This window comes from Ovis aries, chromosome 7, assembly GCF_016772045.2.
Source record: "Ovis aries strain OAR_USU_Benz2616 breed Rambouillet chromosome 7, ARS-UI_Ramb_v3.0, whole genome shotgun sequence".
NCBI classification, from domain to species: Eukaryota; Metazoa; Chordata; class Mammalia; order Artiodactyla; family Bovidae; genus Ovis; species Ovis aries.
The window spans coordinates 84445731-84461591 of NC_056060.1; the positions used below are offsets into that span (position 1 = coordinate 84445731).

Consider the following 15861-nt stretch of genomic DNA (forward strand, 5'->3'; position numbering starts at 1 on the left):
TTAAGTTTCACAACTTCTTCATAATTTAGTAACTCAAAAGTTTCAATAAGTGTACCATCCGTTCTAGTTCCTCCTAACCACAAAGGAAGTTAAGAGGCCTCTGCTACTTCAAAAATCTCTTAATATAATTTCATACATTTAGGGTTGAAAACAATCACGATACACAAGAATCTAGCAAATAAATGACAAATCTAGGAGCTCTCTCTTAGAGATTTAAATGAAGAATATGCTTGGACCATTTTAGCATTTAGCTCAAGAATGGGCTTTGGGCATTCTCTTAGGTAATAATAAGTTAGTACAAAATCTATCAAAAATTTGCTACATATCAAGAACTACTGTAAAATAGTACACTTTCCCGTAAAATAGAAATGTTAAAGTTGATGGGGCTTTATAGATTCATTTAATACAATAACCCTAGGAGGTAAGTACTGCCTATTAGCAAACTTACTTAAGATGAGGAGGCTGAGGCACAGAGAAGTAGTCTGTGCAAGATTACAGAGATTAAAAAGTAGTAAAGCTTAGGATATGGGTTCAGGGTCTATTTTTTAACAAATAGGCTATATGGCTTTTTTTTTAAAACAAGCAAAAGGGTTCAAAGAAATCATTTTCAGTCAGCTATGGTCTTTAGACCACTTTTCAGTAGGACAGCTTTAGCTAAAATCATTATAAATAAATATCACCTACAAGATTTCACTATCAAGTGTCAAACCATGCTATGCTTCTAATGCCTGTCATTTCATAAGGGAAAAAAGCTTGAAAAATGAGTGTAAAATTCAACTGAACAAATAATTTGAAGATGGAATTATCATCACAAAGCAAAATTTGAGCATGCAGGGGGAAAAATCCCTCCCCTCATTTTGTGGATCACTTCAAAACTTTTCAGGGCCTGAACTACTTCTCTTAAACTCTAGCAGTCCATTTAAAGTTCTTGTTCTTTGTCAATATGGATCTTATTTTTCTCTCCCCCTCAAGGTAAGTATAAGCAAAGGAATGTCTTGCTGGAGGAAGTCCCACTGAACTCTACCTTACCATTACAATATTCCAGCTCAATCAGCAAGGTGGTATTATCCATGAAGTGATTGTAGTAGGCAATAATGTTGTCATGCTGCAGCAGTGCCAGAATAACAATCTCATTCAAGGCATCACGACGTTCCTTCTCAGAGAGTCGGGTCAAATCAACTTCCTTCCACACGACCAATGAGTCATCCTATAACACAGCAACAGAGGTATCGTGCTTTCCTCGAGCCTGGCAGAGAATGAATCTACACCCGGATCTCTGAGCCTAGAAAGAAAACTTCCTAGATGGGCAGAAACTGACTCCTTTTTCTCCTTTAAATAAAACATGAAGACTTTAAAAATTCTGCATACAATTGAGCATCAAAATTTACTGCAGGTCTAGGGAAAGCATTAAAATGTTGTTTTTACACTTAATTTACCTAATGTCAATTCCAGGTAAAAAATATGGCATGGAGGTAGATCTCAGGGTTTCTATTGAGGGACATTATGAAAGACTGCTAGTCATGATGAGGATTGTAGTATGGTTCGACTATTGGAAAAACAAGAGAACTGGAGAGTGGTTATCTATGGCTGATATTTCTTGTAAAATAGACATGTTAAAATTGCCTCTAACTTTATACAGATTTCTCTAGTGGTTTTCATTTATTCTTTATAGATAAGAATAAGTCATGTCTAACGGCTCTGACTCGATGGACATGAGTTTGAGTGAACTCCGGAAATTGGTGGACAGGGAGGCCTGGCGTGCTGTGATTCATGGGGTCGCAAAGAGTTGGACACGACTGAGCGACTGAACTGAACTGAAGGGCTCTGAGTTCACTTTCCTTACTCTGTCACGTTCTGTGACTCTGTTTCTCCTGCAATTTTATGTTATCACATGTTTTCTTCTATTCATGAAGACTTATCTGCAGCTCCTAATATTCACTCCATTTTATAACATCTCTAATTTACTGATGTTGTTCCCCAGCTCAGAAGCATCCCCACCTAAATAACCCTCCCTGTCCTTTAGGATTGCTGTGCTGGGCCTTTGAAACTTCAGCAAAAGATCAATGAACCTTCTACTGTGCACTCCCTTAATTTCCTTCCACTGAAATAAATGTCCATTCTTTTACACTTATATACACATACAACTTAAACACTATTTGTTACTAACAAAACTAACATGTCTTGCCACTGAAATATATGCTTCTTGAGGGAAAAATTTGCTTCTAATTAGACCGTGGTAAACTCAAAAATAATAAACATTTGATGTTATGGATAATGCTATGCAATTTTGGGGAAAGTGTAATCAAACTTAACTTGAAACAACCTTGGCAATCAAGTTCAACGCAATAATCATGGAAAGGCATGGACAAGCAGATGTGACCCTCCATTCCAGCCCAGGATTTGCTTCTAATTTAAGTGAGCGAGTCACTTAAATATACTACCTTAGTTTCTTCAACTATAAAAATAGGAATACCAAAGCACATCTCCTCATTCTCATGAGAACACTAACAGTAACTCATAATACATTAATCTTGCAACCACCTCTCTCCTCATCCATCTTTTAGACTTAAAAGTACTTGGAACACACAACAGACCTGCAGACAGATCACTGATAGAATCTCATCTTCAGCAACCCCACACTGATTAACTATTCTGAAAGCAGAGTTTTAAGACTTTAGTGATGAAAGTTTATGATCAATTTTGGAAGTAGACTCCCCACTCTAGGGTTTTAATCAGTGAAAGTGAAGTCGCTCAGTTGTGTCTGACTCTTTGCGACTCTGTGGACTGTAGCCCACCAAGCTCCTCCGTCCATGGGATTCTCCAGGCAAGAATACTGGAGTGGGTTGCCATTTCCTTCTCCAGGGGATCTTCCTGACCCAGGGATCGAGCCCAGATCTCCCGCATTGCAGGCAGACGCTTTAACCTCTGAGCCACCATCAAAGAATCTCTTCAAAGGATTTGTATGTGTGCAATAATGGATAGGCGGGAAGGTACCTTTACGTTAAGTTCTCAAAGAGGTCCTTTATCCCTCCTGAAGTTAAGAACGAATGGTTTAAAATATACCAAAAAAAAAAAAAGTATTTCCCAGGCATAAACGCTGCTGGATCATCACTGATGAAGAAGCCCACACGCTACAATCTTACCAATGACCTTTTCGATGATCAAAATAATCTTAAATAATATTACTTTTAAGGTACGTTGCTATTTCTAACTCCAACTTACAGACGGGAAAACTAAGGCTCAGAGAAGGTTCAATGCCTTGCTCAGTCCCCATGGTAAACAAAAACGACCGGTTAGAAAAACCAGTGCTGTTGCGAACTCCTAGTACAGGAGCGGTGAGGACCCCAAGACAGACACCCCTGAGGGACCCGATCGCTGAGCGAGGACGAGGCGGGGGAGAGCGGGGCCGCTACCTCGGTGCGGCGGTACAGCGTGGCCTCCCCGAAGGCGCCGCGGCCCAACACACGGATGGGGATGTAGTGCAGCTCCTCCTGCTCCGCCGCGCCGCCGCCGGCTCGCTGCACCGGACCGGCGCTGGGCCCCGGGCCCGAGTCCCCGCCACCCCCGGACTCGCTCCCAAAGTCCGAAATGAGGGAGTCGCAGTGTCGCTCGTACTCGCCCAGCACCGACATGGCGGCGGCGGGGACGGGACCGGCCTGAATGTCCCCGGTGGCGCTGGCGGCGCTGCGCCTCTCCCGCTTCAGACGCCGGCCCGCGGCCCCGTCAGCCCCGCGGCCCCGTCAGCCCTGCCACCCCGCGAGGCTCCATGGCGACTCCTTCCCCCTTGGCCCGGAAGCAGTTCTGAGTGCTTCCGGCCCAGGGGGTTTCCTCCTTTGCCGGGTGTTCCTTTAAGCCCCGGGGCAAGATTTCTTTCCCTCCATGCAGGCTGGGAAAACGAAGCCTCGGGCAGGGGTTGGCGGCGCCTGGTGGAGACCGAATGGGACCAGATGGCTCCCGCAGGGGCAAGGGCGTCCTCCTCGGGTCTATAGACCCCTCCCCTGATTCCTAGCCCGGTGCCCAGACAGTTTTGAGGTCCAGAGGTCGTCCAGTCTCATCTTGGCGCCAGGCCTATCTCAAGGGCAGTCACTGGGGGAAGCAGCCCTTCCTAGCGTAGCACAGCGCTGTTTGTTTTAGAGAATTGTTACAGCAAAGATATCTTTGCGTGCGTGTTAAGTGGCAGTGGTGTCCGATTCTTTGTGACCCCATGGACTGTAGCCTGCCTGGCTCCTCTGTCCATGGATTCTCCAGGCGAGAATACTGGAGTAGGTATCTTCCCAAACCCAGGGACTGAACTATGTTTCTTAGGTCTCGCGTTTACCTCACCTCCCTTCCCTCTCCCAGCGGAAAATTCTTGCCTCCTGTCATCTGTTAGTGGGCCCAGTTATTTCTTCCAGAACTACCCTGGGTCCCTGTCTTCCATACATCTTAGAGAATATTTGAAGTCAACCCTCCTGACACTCACTCCTCCCTTTCCAGATTTCACATTCTTCTTCCAAGTGTATTTCCAAATCTCTGACCACCTGATGATCTCATGCAACATTCTTCATGCCCTAAGTGCCAGATACTGTAATCGGAGGTGGGGAATCTGCAGAGCCCTGAAGTCACTAAGAGAACTGCAATACAGTGGAAAAGCGTGTTCCATCAGTTATGTGCCTTGAGCAACTTTACATCGCTAAGGTAACTTTTTAGTCGTAAAGTTATGGGAATTATTGACCTACAGAGATAACAGCTAACATTCATTATATTTATTATGTTCCTGGCACTATGCTAAAGGTTTTCTTTCCATGTGTCATTCCATTTAATCCTCACAGTATTCCCATTCTGCAAAAGGAGCTGAGATAGGGGGTTAAGTAACCTACTGTATGTTACATAACTATTGAGGGGAGCTGGGAGTCAAAGCCCACACAAGGCCTGGGATCTCTTTCAGAGGGCAGGATATTTGGGGGCTAAGAGAAGATCATGTGGATGGAGATCATGGTATTTGTGGGATAGAAGCAGAAGACAAGGCCTCAAATATTTATTTATATAGAACTTGATATTTCCTGTGGGCAATGGAAAATACTAGACATTTTTAAGCAGAGGAGTACATGATGTGTGTGTCTGTATGTCCTGATTTGCTGGGGGGGGGGGGGGGGGCCCAATAATACTTTTCCCCACAGCGTAATTAATGAGTCTTCTTTGTTCATGTGCCCAGCACAGATAATAAATAGTAAGGTCACCTTGCAAAAGACCAAAACTATACTTTACAAAGGACTGATGACAACATGGAAGATAAAGACAGGAGGCCTAGAGACAGGCACTCAGGTGCTATCAGTGTGAATGGAGAGGGGGGCCAGATTTAAGAAATCCATCCAAGAAACATTTAGAACTTTGTGATCAGTTGGGATATGGATGGTGAAGCAAATCGGAGTCCGAGAGACTTGCATCTAGGTTTTTAAGTAGGTGGATAGTGACAGCAAACATAGGAGGAAGAGAATGAGTAGAATGGGGTGAGGGGTATGGGAGCTAATGAGCTCACGTTCCTCTGACCTCTCTAAGAGTTCATCAGTGTTCCTTTTAAAGTATGATATCCTACACTCTGTGTAACATTGCACATTGGGTCTGAATAGGAGGGACTTTTGTCTGTCTTGATTTGGATCCATTTTTTCTATTAGTGTACCAGACTTAATGATGGTCTGCTTATACTGTGCTTATATTTAAGCAAACCTCTTTTTCACATCCAATCTGATCCAAAGTAACACAGTTCTCCCTCCAGATCACATCACTCCTTATTTTCTTCACAATGTTTATCTTTAAAATTGATGTCTTATTTATTGTTTACTTTGACTACCTCCATTCATTAGAACATAAGCTCCTTGAGAGCCCGGATTTTGCCCTCTTGTTCACAACTATGTATCATCAGTGCCTAGAAAAGTGCTTGATATAACAAGCCTAAAATTTATTTGTTGAAAGAATATCAGGTCATTGTTATTGCATATGTACATCTCTTAAACCAAAATGCCTGACTGATAACACCCTGTTAGATTTTTTACTGGTTTCATTCCAGGGTTCTAGACTGTACACATAGTTTTCAATTTTCAATTCATTCATCCAGCAAACACTAAGTACCAACTTGTGCCAGGTGCTGGGTTACAACAGAGGACAAAATAAACATGGTTCCTCTTCTCCTGAAGCTTACAGTCCATATAAACAGACAAATAACCAGGCAATTACAATGGTGTCTAAGTGCTATTATAAGGAAAGCACAATCTTCTAGAAAGGTGTTTAGGAGGGGCATCTTTCCTTTCCAAGACAAACTAGCTGGGTTAGTGAAAGCTTCCTTAACATCCACAATGTTAAGTCAGTGGTGGCTAAAGCAAGCATGGAGATCATGCTGGACAGAAGCCATCCCATCTACTTCCTCCTATGAATTAGAAAGCACTTTGAGGACAGGTATTGCTTCTTTTTTATCTGGGTCTACTCCAGAGTTTAGTTCAGCACATTAAAAAGATGATCAATAAATTTTTGAGTTGCATGGAAAAAACAATTGCTTATAGCCAGAAGTGCTAACTTCCATTCGGAGAAGCTGAATAGGTTTCAGCCAAAGCTTAAAAATTCATTTTTGTGTGGAAACTAAAAGTTTGCAATGTATAAATAGTATTCTATAACTTGGTTAGCCTGATATTGTGAATTATTCTAGTTATAATACATAGATAAAAGCTTAACAAATGTCCCTTTCCATCTTAGACAATACAAAACAGAAACTCAAGCTCAGCACTTCATTACATCAGATGTAAATGAAACTAAATATCTGACTTTTGAATACTCATAAGCCCAGAAATACTCAACATTTTAAAGGTATAACTGATTTTAAAATGCTTTTGGTAAAAACTGGTATTTCCATTTTATATCTTAACAAGTAAATGGTTAAATTGCCAAAGTACTTAGCAAAGTCTACAGCTCTGTTGTTCAATATGGTCGCCACTAGCAACCACTTGAATTATGGCTAGTCTGAATGAAGACATGCTGTAAAATGCACACCAGATTTCAAAGACTATAAGGAAAAAAGAATGTTAGACATCTCAGTCATTTTTACATTTCTATATTGAATTTTATGTTGAAATTCTATTTTGGATCCGCTAGACAGTATTACTTCCCAGGTGGCTCAGACGGTAAAGTGTCTGTCTACAATGCGGGAGACCTGGGTTCGATCCCTGGGTCAGGAAGATTCCGTAGAGAAGAAAATGGCAACCCACTCCAGTACTCTTGCCTATGGACGGAGGCCATAGACGGAGGCCATAGACGGAGGCCATGGACGGAGGAGCCTGGTGTCCATGGGGTCGCAAAGAGTCGGACACGACCGAGCAACTTCACTTCACTTCACTTCAGACAGTATTACACACTATTTATAATAGCCAGGACATGAAAACAACCTAAATACTCATTAACAGATGAATGGATAAAGAAAATGTGGCACACAGATATCACAATGGAATATTACAATATACAATGGAAATTCAGCCATCAAAAGAACAAAATAACGTCATCTGCAGTGACTTGCATGGACCTATATTGTCATACTAAGTGAAGTAAGTCAAAGACAAATACGCTATCGCTTATACGTGGGATCTAAAAAAAGTGGTACAAGCAAACCTATTTACAAAACAAACAGTCACAGATGCAGAAAACAAACTTATAGTTATCAAGGGGGAAAGCAGGGGAGGGATAAATTGGGAGATTGGGATTGACATATACACACTAGTATGTATAAAATAGATAACTAAGAAGAACCTATCATATAGTACAGGGAACTCAGTACACCGTAGTGACCTATTTGGGAAAAGAATCTTAAAAAGGGTGGATTTATGTAAGTGTGTAACTGATTCACCTTGCTGTACAGCAAAAAACACAACACTGCAAATAAAATTTTAAAATGTCATGTTCCTTTATACTTTTTAAATGTGGTACTTGAAGGACTTGAGTAAGAACATAAGAAGGGTTGGAAGAACTCCTACAAATTAAAGGGTCTTGCCCCACTCCAGTACCTTTGCCTGGAAAATCCCATGGATGGAGGAGCCTGGTAGCCTGCGGTCCATGGGGTCGCTAAGAGTCGGACACGGCTGAACGACTTCACTTTCACGCATTGGAGAAGGAAATGGCAACCCACTCCAGTGTTCTTGCTTGGAGAATCCCAGGGGCGGGGGAGCCTGGTGGGCTGCCGTCTATGGGGTCACACAGAGTCGGACACGACTAAAGCGACTTAGCAGCAGCAGCAGCAGAAAAATTTATATTATTCATGGGGCTTATGCTATAGGAGATTGTAGCAGACTGAACAGATAATTTGCAGAACATGCACAACCATTTAACAAATATGATACTGCTGAGACAATTACATTTACATTTAAATTTATTTAAATTCACACAAACATTTTGCTACCTTCACTATTTATGTTCTCTAAAGTATCAGGGAGAAATGAGACATTTTCTAAAGTATTTCAAATGTTGAGAACCACTACTTTATAAACTAGAGATTCACTGACTTATTAACTTTTTTTGAGGATTACAGAAAGAGGCTAAATTGGAGGCTAGCTAGTCAATGTGTAAAGCACTTCACGGTGACTCTTATAAAGAAGCTTTATGGAAAATACTCAACTGCAAGTAAAAGGAAAGATGATCTTGCCTTCACCTGCTGGAGTAGCGTTTTACATAGATGTGTTGGTCCAAAAAAAAATAAGTCCTAGAGGTTCTAAATTAGGAGGGGTATTTTGAGAATGGAAGGAAAGGGAGAAGACTCTATAGGAATAACTTCAAAATCAGTATCTAAAACAGAGAAGCTACAGAGAATTCCTGGTTTACAGAACCCTATTTAGTCTTTCTGAATTAAGAATATTATTTCAATATACATATTATATAATTATACATTTACAAATTAAGTATAATGAACTTTTGCTAGATCACATAAACTTTATCCATCTGGAGTACACTACAAATATTTTTTTCTCTAATTTGTCACATATAATTTGCCATGCTTTTAATACTGAGGAATATGGAGGAATTATTGCCAATCCAGACAAAGAGATACTCATGAGTAACAAAAAATACACCTAAAATGGTTTCTGCTAGCCTTTATTTGAGAAAATTTACATAAAAATCCCAATCCAACACTTACAAGTGCATCTGTATAAATCCCACATGCCTCTTTCCATTAAACAAACAGAAAAACAGCTTATGACAGGGGCTTATGACAATGATATAACAAAGCATACTTAAAACTATCACTCTGATCAGTAATTTAGACTGTGTTGAACCACAGATCCCCAAATGGAGGAAAACAGATAACATCCTTGTTTTTAAAGTTGATTTGCTCTTGCACTAGTCTTTTATCAAAAGCAAGTAAGTTTACTTTTCAGATAAAATCAAAGTATAATATCAATGAACTTTAAACCCAAAGCACAAATGTCCAACTTGGCAGTCTTGACATGAGGAAAGGAAAGGACGTGAAAGAATTTCAGTTTCACAGTCACGTTTGGGAACAAAACATTAGCAAAATAAAATATCTTCCTCTCCTATCTTCTTCTTTGACACTCTGTCAGAAGACTACAACCAACGGAGCAGCTTTCATTGCTTCTAAAAAGGGGAAAGACACCAGTTGGAAACGAGGATCTTGTTTGGCTAATGGTACGAAACAGAATTTCACCTTTAAATGTCTGAAGATGGAGCTTAACTCACAGGTTGGGTTATTCTCGCCCCTGTTTCGACGTATCCTCTGTTGTTTAGTATAAGTAACAGCACAGACTTCCTCAACATCTGTTGCTCTTATGGGGTGTCCCTGATGGCTCAGATGGTAAAGAATCCGCCTGCAATGCAGGAGACCTGGGTTCGATCCCTGGGTTGGGAAGGACCCCTGGAGAAGGGAATGGCTACCCACTCCAGTATTCTGGCTTGGAGAATTCCATACTGTATAGTCCATGGGGTCGCAAACAGTCAGACTTTCACTGAAACTAAACACTGCTGCCCTTACGATGAGATCTGGCTATCAGGCTCTCAGAAGCAGTACCTATTTTTCAACAGCAGATGGTAGTGTTACACAAACTGATGAAAGAACCACTTCATGCCACATGGGAGGAATTTGTTGAGTGTGTGCTCAGTTGCTGAGTCGTGTCTGAGTCTTTGCGACTCCATGGACTGTCTGTCGCCCACCAGGCTCAGACTTTATCCATGGGATTTCCTAGGCAAGAACACTGGAGTGGGTTGCCATTTCCTTCTCCAAGGGATCTTCCTGACCCAGGGATGGAACCCATGTCTCCTGCATTAGTTAAGTGTATTCCTTACCACTGAGCCATCTGGGAAGTCCAAAAATTCATACAGGGAGTCAAGAGAGGATGAAAAGCCTTTTGTGTTTACAGTAGCTGGAACATTAACAGAACAGGCTGAGATTTTAGCAACATAATTTGCCCCCCTTCCCCCTTGGTACTTTATCCAGGTCATCACAACAGTGTTCTGTTAATTCTAATATGCTGCTTCTTAACTGCAAGCTGCACAGCCCTAAGTCCTGTAATTCTTGTCATTGCAATGGGACAAGCCCTGTAAGAGTCAGTAGACTTAAAAAACGAGAGAGAGAGAGAGATTACAGAAAGGACAAACTCCCACCCACTTTACTGGGAGAAGTGGGGAAAATGTCAAGTGATATTATGTCACTAACTGTCAATGAACATAGTCATTTGTGCCCACACTTTCTCTTATTCATATTAGTATTGGCCTTTAGGCAGGCACATGTGCCAAAACGACTCTTGGCTTTGCTTTTACAACAAATATTTTCAAGTATTTACTCGGTTCATGATCCTTCTAGGTGTGTTTACTTCATATATCTTAATCTCTTCATGAACACATAAGAACAGAAATTAAGTCAGTGACTTACCATGTAAGAATACTCGGCAAATTTTACTTGTTTTTTCTTCTGTAGAAGTTATGTTAAAATTTAAGCAACCACAAAACTGACAAAGGACTTGTATCTAGGATATATAAGGAATTCTCAAACTCAATAGCATAAATCAACTATACTTCAATTAAAAAAAAAAACCTCAGTAGTGAAAAGAACACACAATCTAATCATAAAACAGGCAAAAGAATAGATATTTCACTGAAGAAGATATACAGATAGCAAATAAACACATGAAAAGATGTTCAACACCATTTGCTAATAGGAAGATACAAATTAAAACCACATGCCTCTCAGAATGACTAAAAAAAACTTTTTAAAAAATAATAGCAAATACTGCTGAGGATGTTGAGAAACTGGATTGGTCAGACATTGCTAGTGGGAACCTAAAATGACACAGTAACTCTGGATAAAGAGCAGGACGGTTTCTTACAAAAATAAATGTGTGTTTACCATACAACCCAGCAACTGCTCTTTTGGGCACTTATCCCAGAGAAATGAAATTTGTGTTCACATAAAAACCTGTACATGAATGTTCACAGCAGTTTTATTAGTAATGGCCCAAAACGGAAAACAATACTGATGTCCTTCAATAGGTGACTGGTGAAACCACGGTGCACCCACACCACGAAAGACTCCTAAGCAATAAAGAGACACAAACTACTGACATATGCAACAACTTGGATAAATTTCAAGGGCATTATGCTGAGTGAAAAAAGTCAATCTCAAAAGGTTATATATATATACCATTTATATAGCATTCTTGAAATGACAAAATTAGAGAGATGAACAGCTTAGTGGCTGCCAGAGGCTGGGGCTTGGGGTTACAGAAGGAGATGACTGCGGCTATAAAAGGGAACCACAGGGATCCATGTGATGAAATGGTTCTGCATCTCGTGGTGGTCACACAAATCCATACGTGTGATAAAACTGCGTGGAACTAAACACACATAAATACACAAAAAGAGAAAAGTTCAAGCAGCTGAGCACAAATGTTTTAATTCTCTAAAGTGAAATTTTCTTTAAGAGCTATCCACAGTTCAAAGCTCATTTCTATGAGGTGTCACAGCCATCACCCTTTTAAGAGACATAAAATTATGAAAAGGTATCACCAGAAGCTAACTAAACATTTTAGCTAAGGGTCAAGAGAAAATTAAGGGTGTTGTCACACAGAAATCCAAAGAGGACAATCAGAAAGAAACAAGTTCAACATGGTCATACAAATGTTGGTAAAACAAGTAGAATGGAAGCCCAAGCTGGTGAGCAAGTGGGAGAAGGAAAGAAAACATGGTTCAAACAGATCATACGAGGAAACCCAGTACAAATGCTGGCTTTGGCATTATCTAGGTAACCCCTGTTTTTTGTCATAGGTGACTCTAATAATAGTCTTGTTGCAAAACCAGTCCAAATCCTACCAGGTTAAAAAGAAGTCCCTCTTTGACTTCTTGGGTGAAGGTGGTAACCCACGTCCTCCCACATCAAAGAGATCAGTTCTGGCAAGAAAGCTCCAAGGTGCCTTGATGGTGCTGTTGGTAGGATGCCTTTTGCCAGGCATGTCCCAGCGATGTTCTGCTGGCCAAGATTCAAGGTGGGAGGAGACTGGGCTATATTACTCAATCAACTTCTTGGCTTTGAAGAAGCGACGCAGGTAGAAGACCTGCCAGGTGGCCAGACCAATGAGGCAGAACATGGAAAAGATGCTGAAGTACAGGACCCGAGTGTTCGTGGACTCTAAAAAAAAAGAAAAAAAGAAAGCGGTGTAAATATAGTGGAGTGAGGCTCAACAGGCTAAATGGCCAGGGGAAAAGGCAATTAATTAGCTTCACTCTGCCCCTAAACCTTACAGTAGGACTTTAGATAGTTTTTTCTTTAATTTTCATTATCCTATATATAAATGTTAAAATTACAAAGATTAGTGCTATTAATTTGATACACTAAGCTGACTGATATGATCAATTGCTTATTACAGAAAAAAAATGCTATTCCCTTGAAAATCAAAGAGGGCTCATTTACCTGTAACAGCAAGAGCACTGAAGTGAGCAATTGCCCTTTCATAAAATGCCCTTTGGTAAAACTGAGAAAAGGGTACACCAGAATTTAAAGTATGGGGACCTATCTCCTTTATGGTGCTGAGAAGTAAGAGTCACTGAGAAATAAGAGTCGCCCTCCCCTCACCATTGGTATCTCGCATTTCTTCTTCTCGCTTCTTCATGTAGGCAAAATCATTAACAATAGACTCTGAAAGGTCTTCTAGGCGTCGCAGCTCCACCTCCAAAGGTTTGAGCTTCTCAACTTTTGCAATCTGGAAAAGAAAGGAATTATAAACCCATTCCCTAAAAAAATTGCTCTGGTCAAGAACCCTATGTAACAGAGGAGTCTTTTTAAAAGTTTTACCGATCTTAAAATCCATCATCATTCTAACGCATTTTAAAATTTGGGGTTCTTCCCATCCCTACTGTCTAGATGTTTCCATCTCAGACTTTTTATATACTTTAATTTTGATTAAAACCTCCTTAGAAATACTAATAATATAGTAGGCTATATTTCCCAAGGTTTCTGACTTTAATAAAGCATTTTACTTGCCATTTCACTTTTGTCTAAGAAATAAGCAATATTATTAGATGTAAGTGTGAGCATCATAGTATTAGTCAAATGTGATTTTAAGAAGAAAACATACTAAATTCCTAATAGGGAATGCACAGGAATGAGAGAGTACAGATAACTATAGCACTAAGATAATAACTCAAACTGCAATGCCAGTTATCAAAATAAATCCCCAAGGATATCCCTGTGTGCTAAGGAATATACAGTATGAGAAATAAACTTGCTTCTTTTTTCAACCCAGACCACTGTGAAACCTCTAAGAGCATTTAGTAACTGAAGGCACATATGACCAGAGCAAGGATTTCATTATCCTATTTGTTTTTTCTTATCAATCTTAAATTATGATTTACTTTAAAAATGGGAATATAGTATCAGAGCTTTCCATATCTTAAAACTCATGTGCCAGTTGCTCTTAATTTTCTACCACAGAGAATTCTTCAAAAAATATTTCTGCATCTGCTTCTTTATTCCCTATACACTCTCTACATAACTCCCTACTTTTTCTTCTCTTTTGTCCAATGAAACTTTCTTGTACTTTCTCTGTTAAATGTTGACAGCACTTAACATGGAGTGAATGGGAACAGTTTGAGGGTGTTCTTATGTTCTATTTACTGAAGAACAAGCCAAAGTTATTTAAAAAAAAAAAAAAGAAAACTAGAAACTGTTAAGATAGGGATATAAAAATTGACTTTATATTTAAGGTACCTAAAAATATGGTGATGGGTTTGTAATGATACACCTAAGTTTTCTTTCACTGGATGTACATTTTCGTATAATTATAAAGGGTTGGGTAGAGTTAATGGCATGACTGACAGCTGCAGAACAGAATAAAGCTAACTGGGTATGAGATTTACACAACAGTCAATACATTGAGCTAACACTCCTAACTGAACACACAAATGTCAGGTTTTACCATTAATCTACAATACATATCTATTAATTGATCTCACATAGAGATGGAGAGCAAAGAACCGCCCCCCCCCCCCCCCCCCCCCGCCAGGAAAAGGATACAAGACACAGAATTAAATAAGTTGAACCCTAGCCTGTAAACATTTTCCCTCCTGGTATATGCTTTCCCCTCCAAAGCTTCTTGAATGTGATAGTATAAAGGCAACAGCATGATACGTCTTTATAGAGGTAAATGATTTAAGGCTCCCGAGATAGAAACTTGGGCTTCCCTGGTAGCTCAGCTTCCCACCGTTGCTCCCTGCTGCGTGAGAGACCTGGGTTTGATCCCTGGGTTGGGAAGATCCCCTGGGGGAAGGCATGGCAGTCCACTCCAGTATTCTCGCCTGGAGAATCACCATAAACAGAGAAGCCTGGAAAGGGCTCCCGTCCATGGGGTCGCAAAGAGTCGGATACAACTGGACAACTAAGCACAAGCAGACAGAAACTTACAAAAGGAATGGGAAGTGAAACTGGCTGCACCTTTCTCTGCCAGCTGAAACTAATATTCTTAAAAATCACTTTGAAGACTACTTCTAACTCCCCATCCTGTTTTTGGGTTAAGAAACAACAGCCCAAAGACCTAAGATCCAAAACAGGAGGACCTAATGAAAATAAATTTGGTACTGAGAACAGCCTTAGTAGATAGTCTGCTAAACCTGTTCCCAGTCCTCTTCCTTTCTGGTGCCTCCTTAATATTTTAGTTGCACAAGAAACACATTCCTCCTACTAAAGAATTTAAATTATTCAGAAGTAAAGAAAATAGAAACAAAAGGCCCATCTTCACAGCTCCTCAATCCCTACATCCGCCCATTCCTCCCTAAAGATAACTTTGGTTATGACTTTAGTGTATATCTTTAAAGACTTTGATAGAAGATACCACACTGTTTATGCCTTTGTGTATATACAAATGTACAAAGGAAAATATAATTTAAAACGTATCTATAAATGTGACCATAAAGTGTATGTTGTTCTATGGCTTCCTTTTTTTCATTTAAAAAATCTTTCTAAACACTTCAGTGCTTGTAGATTTACCCCATTCTTAACTGCTGCACAGTATTCCATACAGTACAGGGGCCCCTGTTTAATCATTCAATTTCCTAACCCCTTTTCTGGTATAGATCCTATTCTAGACTCTATACTTCTATTCATAACATATCATCCAAGTTGAATCTCATTTCCCCAATGAAATCCCAACTCAATCCTGTCTTTAATTCAGTAAATTATCTCCACACTTCTGAGTGGGATGAACATCAGTACAAAGAGCTAACAAGAAAATCTGTATCAATATCCCTACTGACTGTTCTGCTACTCTAAACATCTGATTTAATGTTCATAGAGTCTTTAAGAATGTAAAATTAAACCTGTTTCGTGGAGGCAGGCCATTATTATCC

The 15861-nt window shown here is 40.1% G+C and overlaps 2 protein-coding genes and 1 long non-coding RNA gene across 3 annotated transcripts in view; 1 reads left to right on the top strand and 2 right to left on the bottom strand.

Annotated features, from left to right (window-relative positions):
* NEK9 (NIMA related kinase 9) overlaps positions 1 to 3778 on the bottom strand; it is a 39629-nt gene extending 35851 nt beyond the window's left edge. The window contains exons 1-2 of the mRNA XM_012182349.5: positions 3414 to 3778; positions 1030 to 1207 (exon numbers count right to left, since the gene is read on the bottom strand). Of these exons, the coding sequence (XP_012037739.2) occupies positions 1030 to 1207; positions 3414 to 3632 (397 nt within the window). The 5' untranslated portion in view covers positions 3633 to 3778. The remainder of the gene's footprint in view (positions 1 to 1029; positions 1208 to 3413) is intronic.
* A 50-nt stretch (positions 3779 to 3828) lies between these two features.
* LOC114115734 (uncharacterized) lies at positions 3829 to 7918 on the top strand. Its single transcript, XR_003590001.2, has 3 exons — positions 3829 to 4262; positions 4477 to 4677; positions 7123 to 7918. It is a non-coding gene; the product is annotated as an uncharacterized LOC114115734 (long non-coding RNA).
* Positions 7919 to 9089: 1171 nt separating this feature from the next.
* TMED10 (transmembrane p24 trafficking protein 10) overlaps positions 9090 to 15861 on the bottom strand; it is a 34813-nt gene continuing 28041 nt past the window's right edge. Inside the window, exons 4-5 of the mRNA XM_004010798.5 lie at positions 13094 to 13220; positions 9090 to 12649 (exon numbers count right to left, since the gene is read on the bottom strand). Coding sequence (XP_004010847.1) covers positions 12528 to 12649; positions 13094 to 13220 — 249 coding nt within the window. The 3' untranslated portion in view covers positions 9090 to 12527. The remainder of the gene's footprint in view (positions 12650 to 13093; positions 13221 to 15861) is intronic.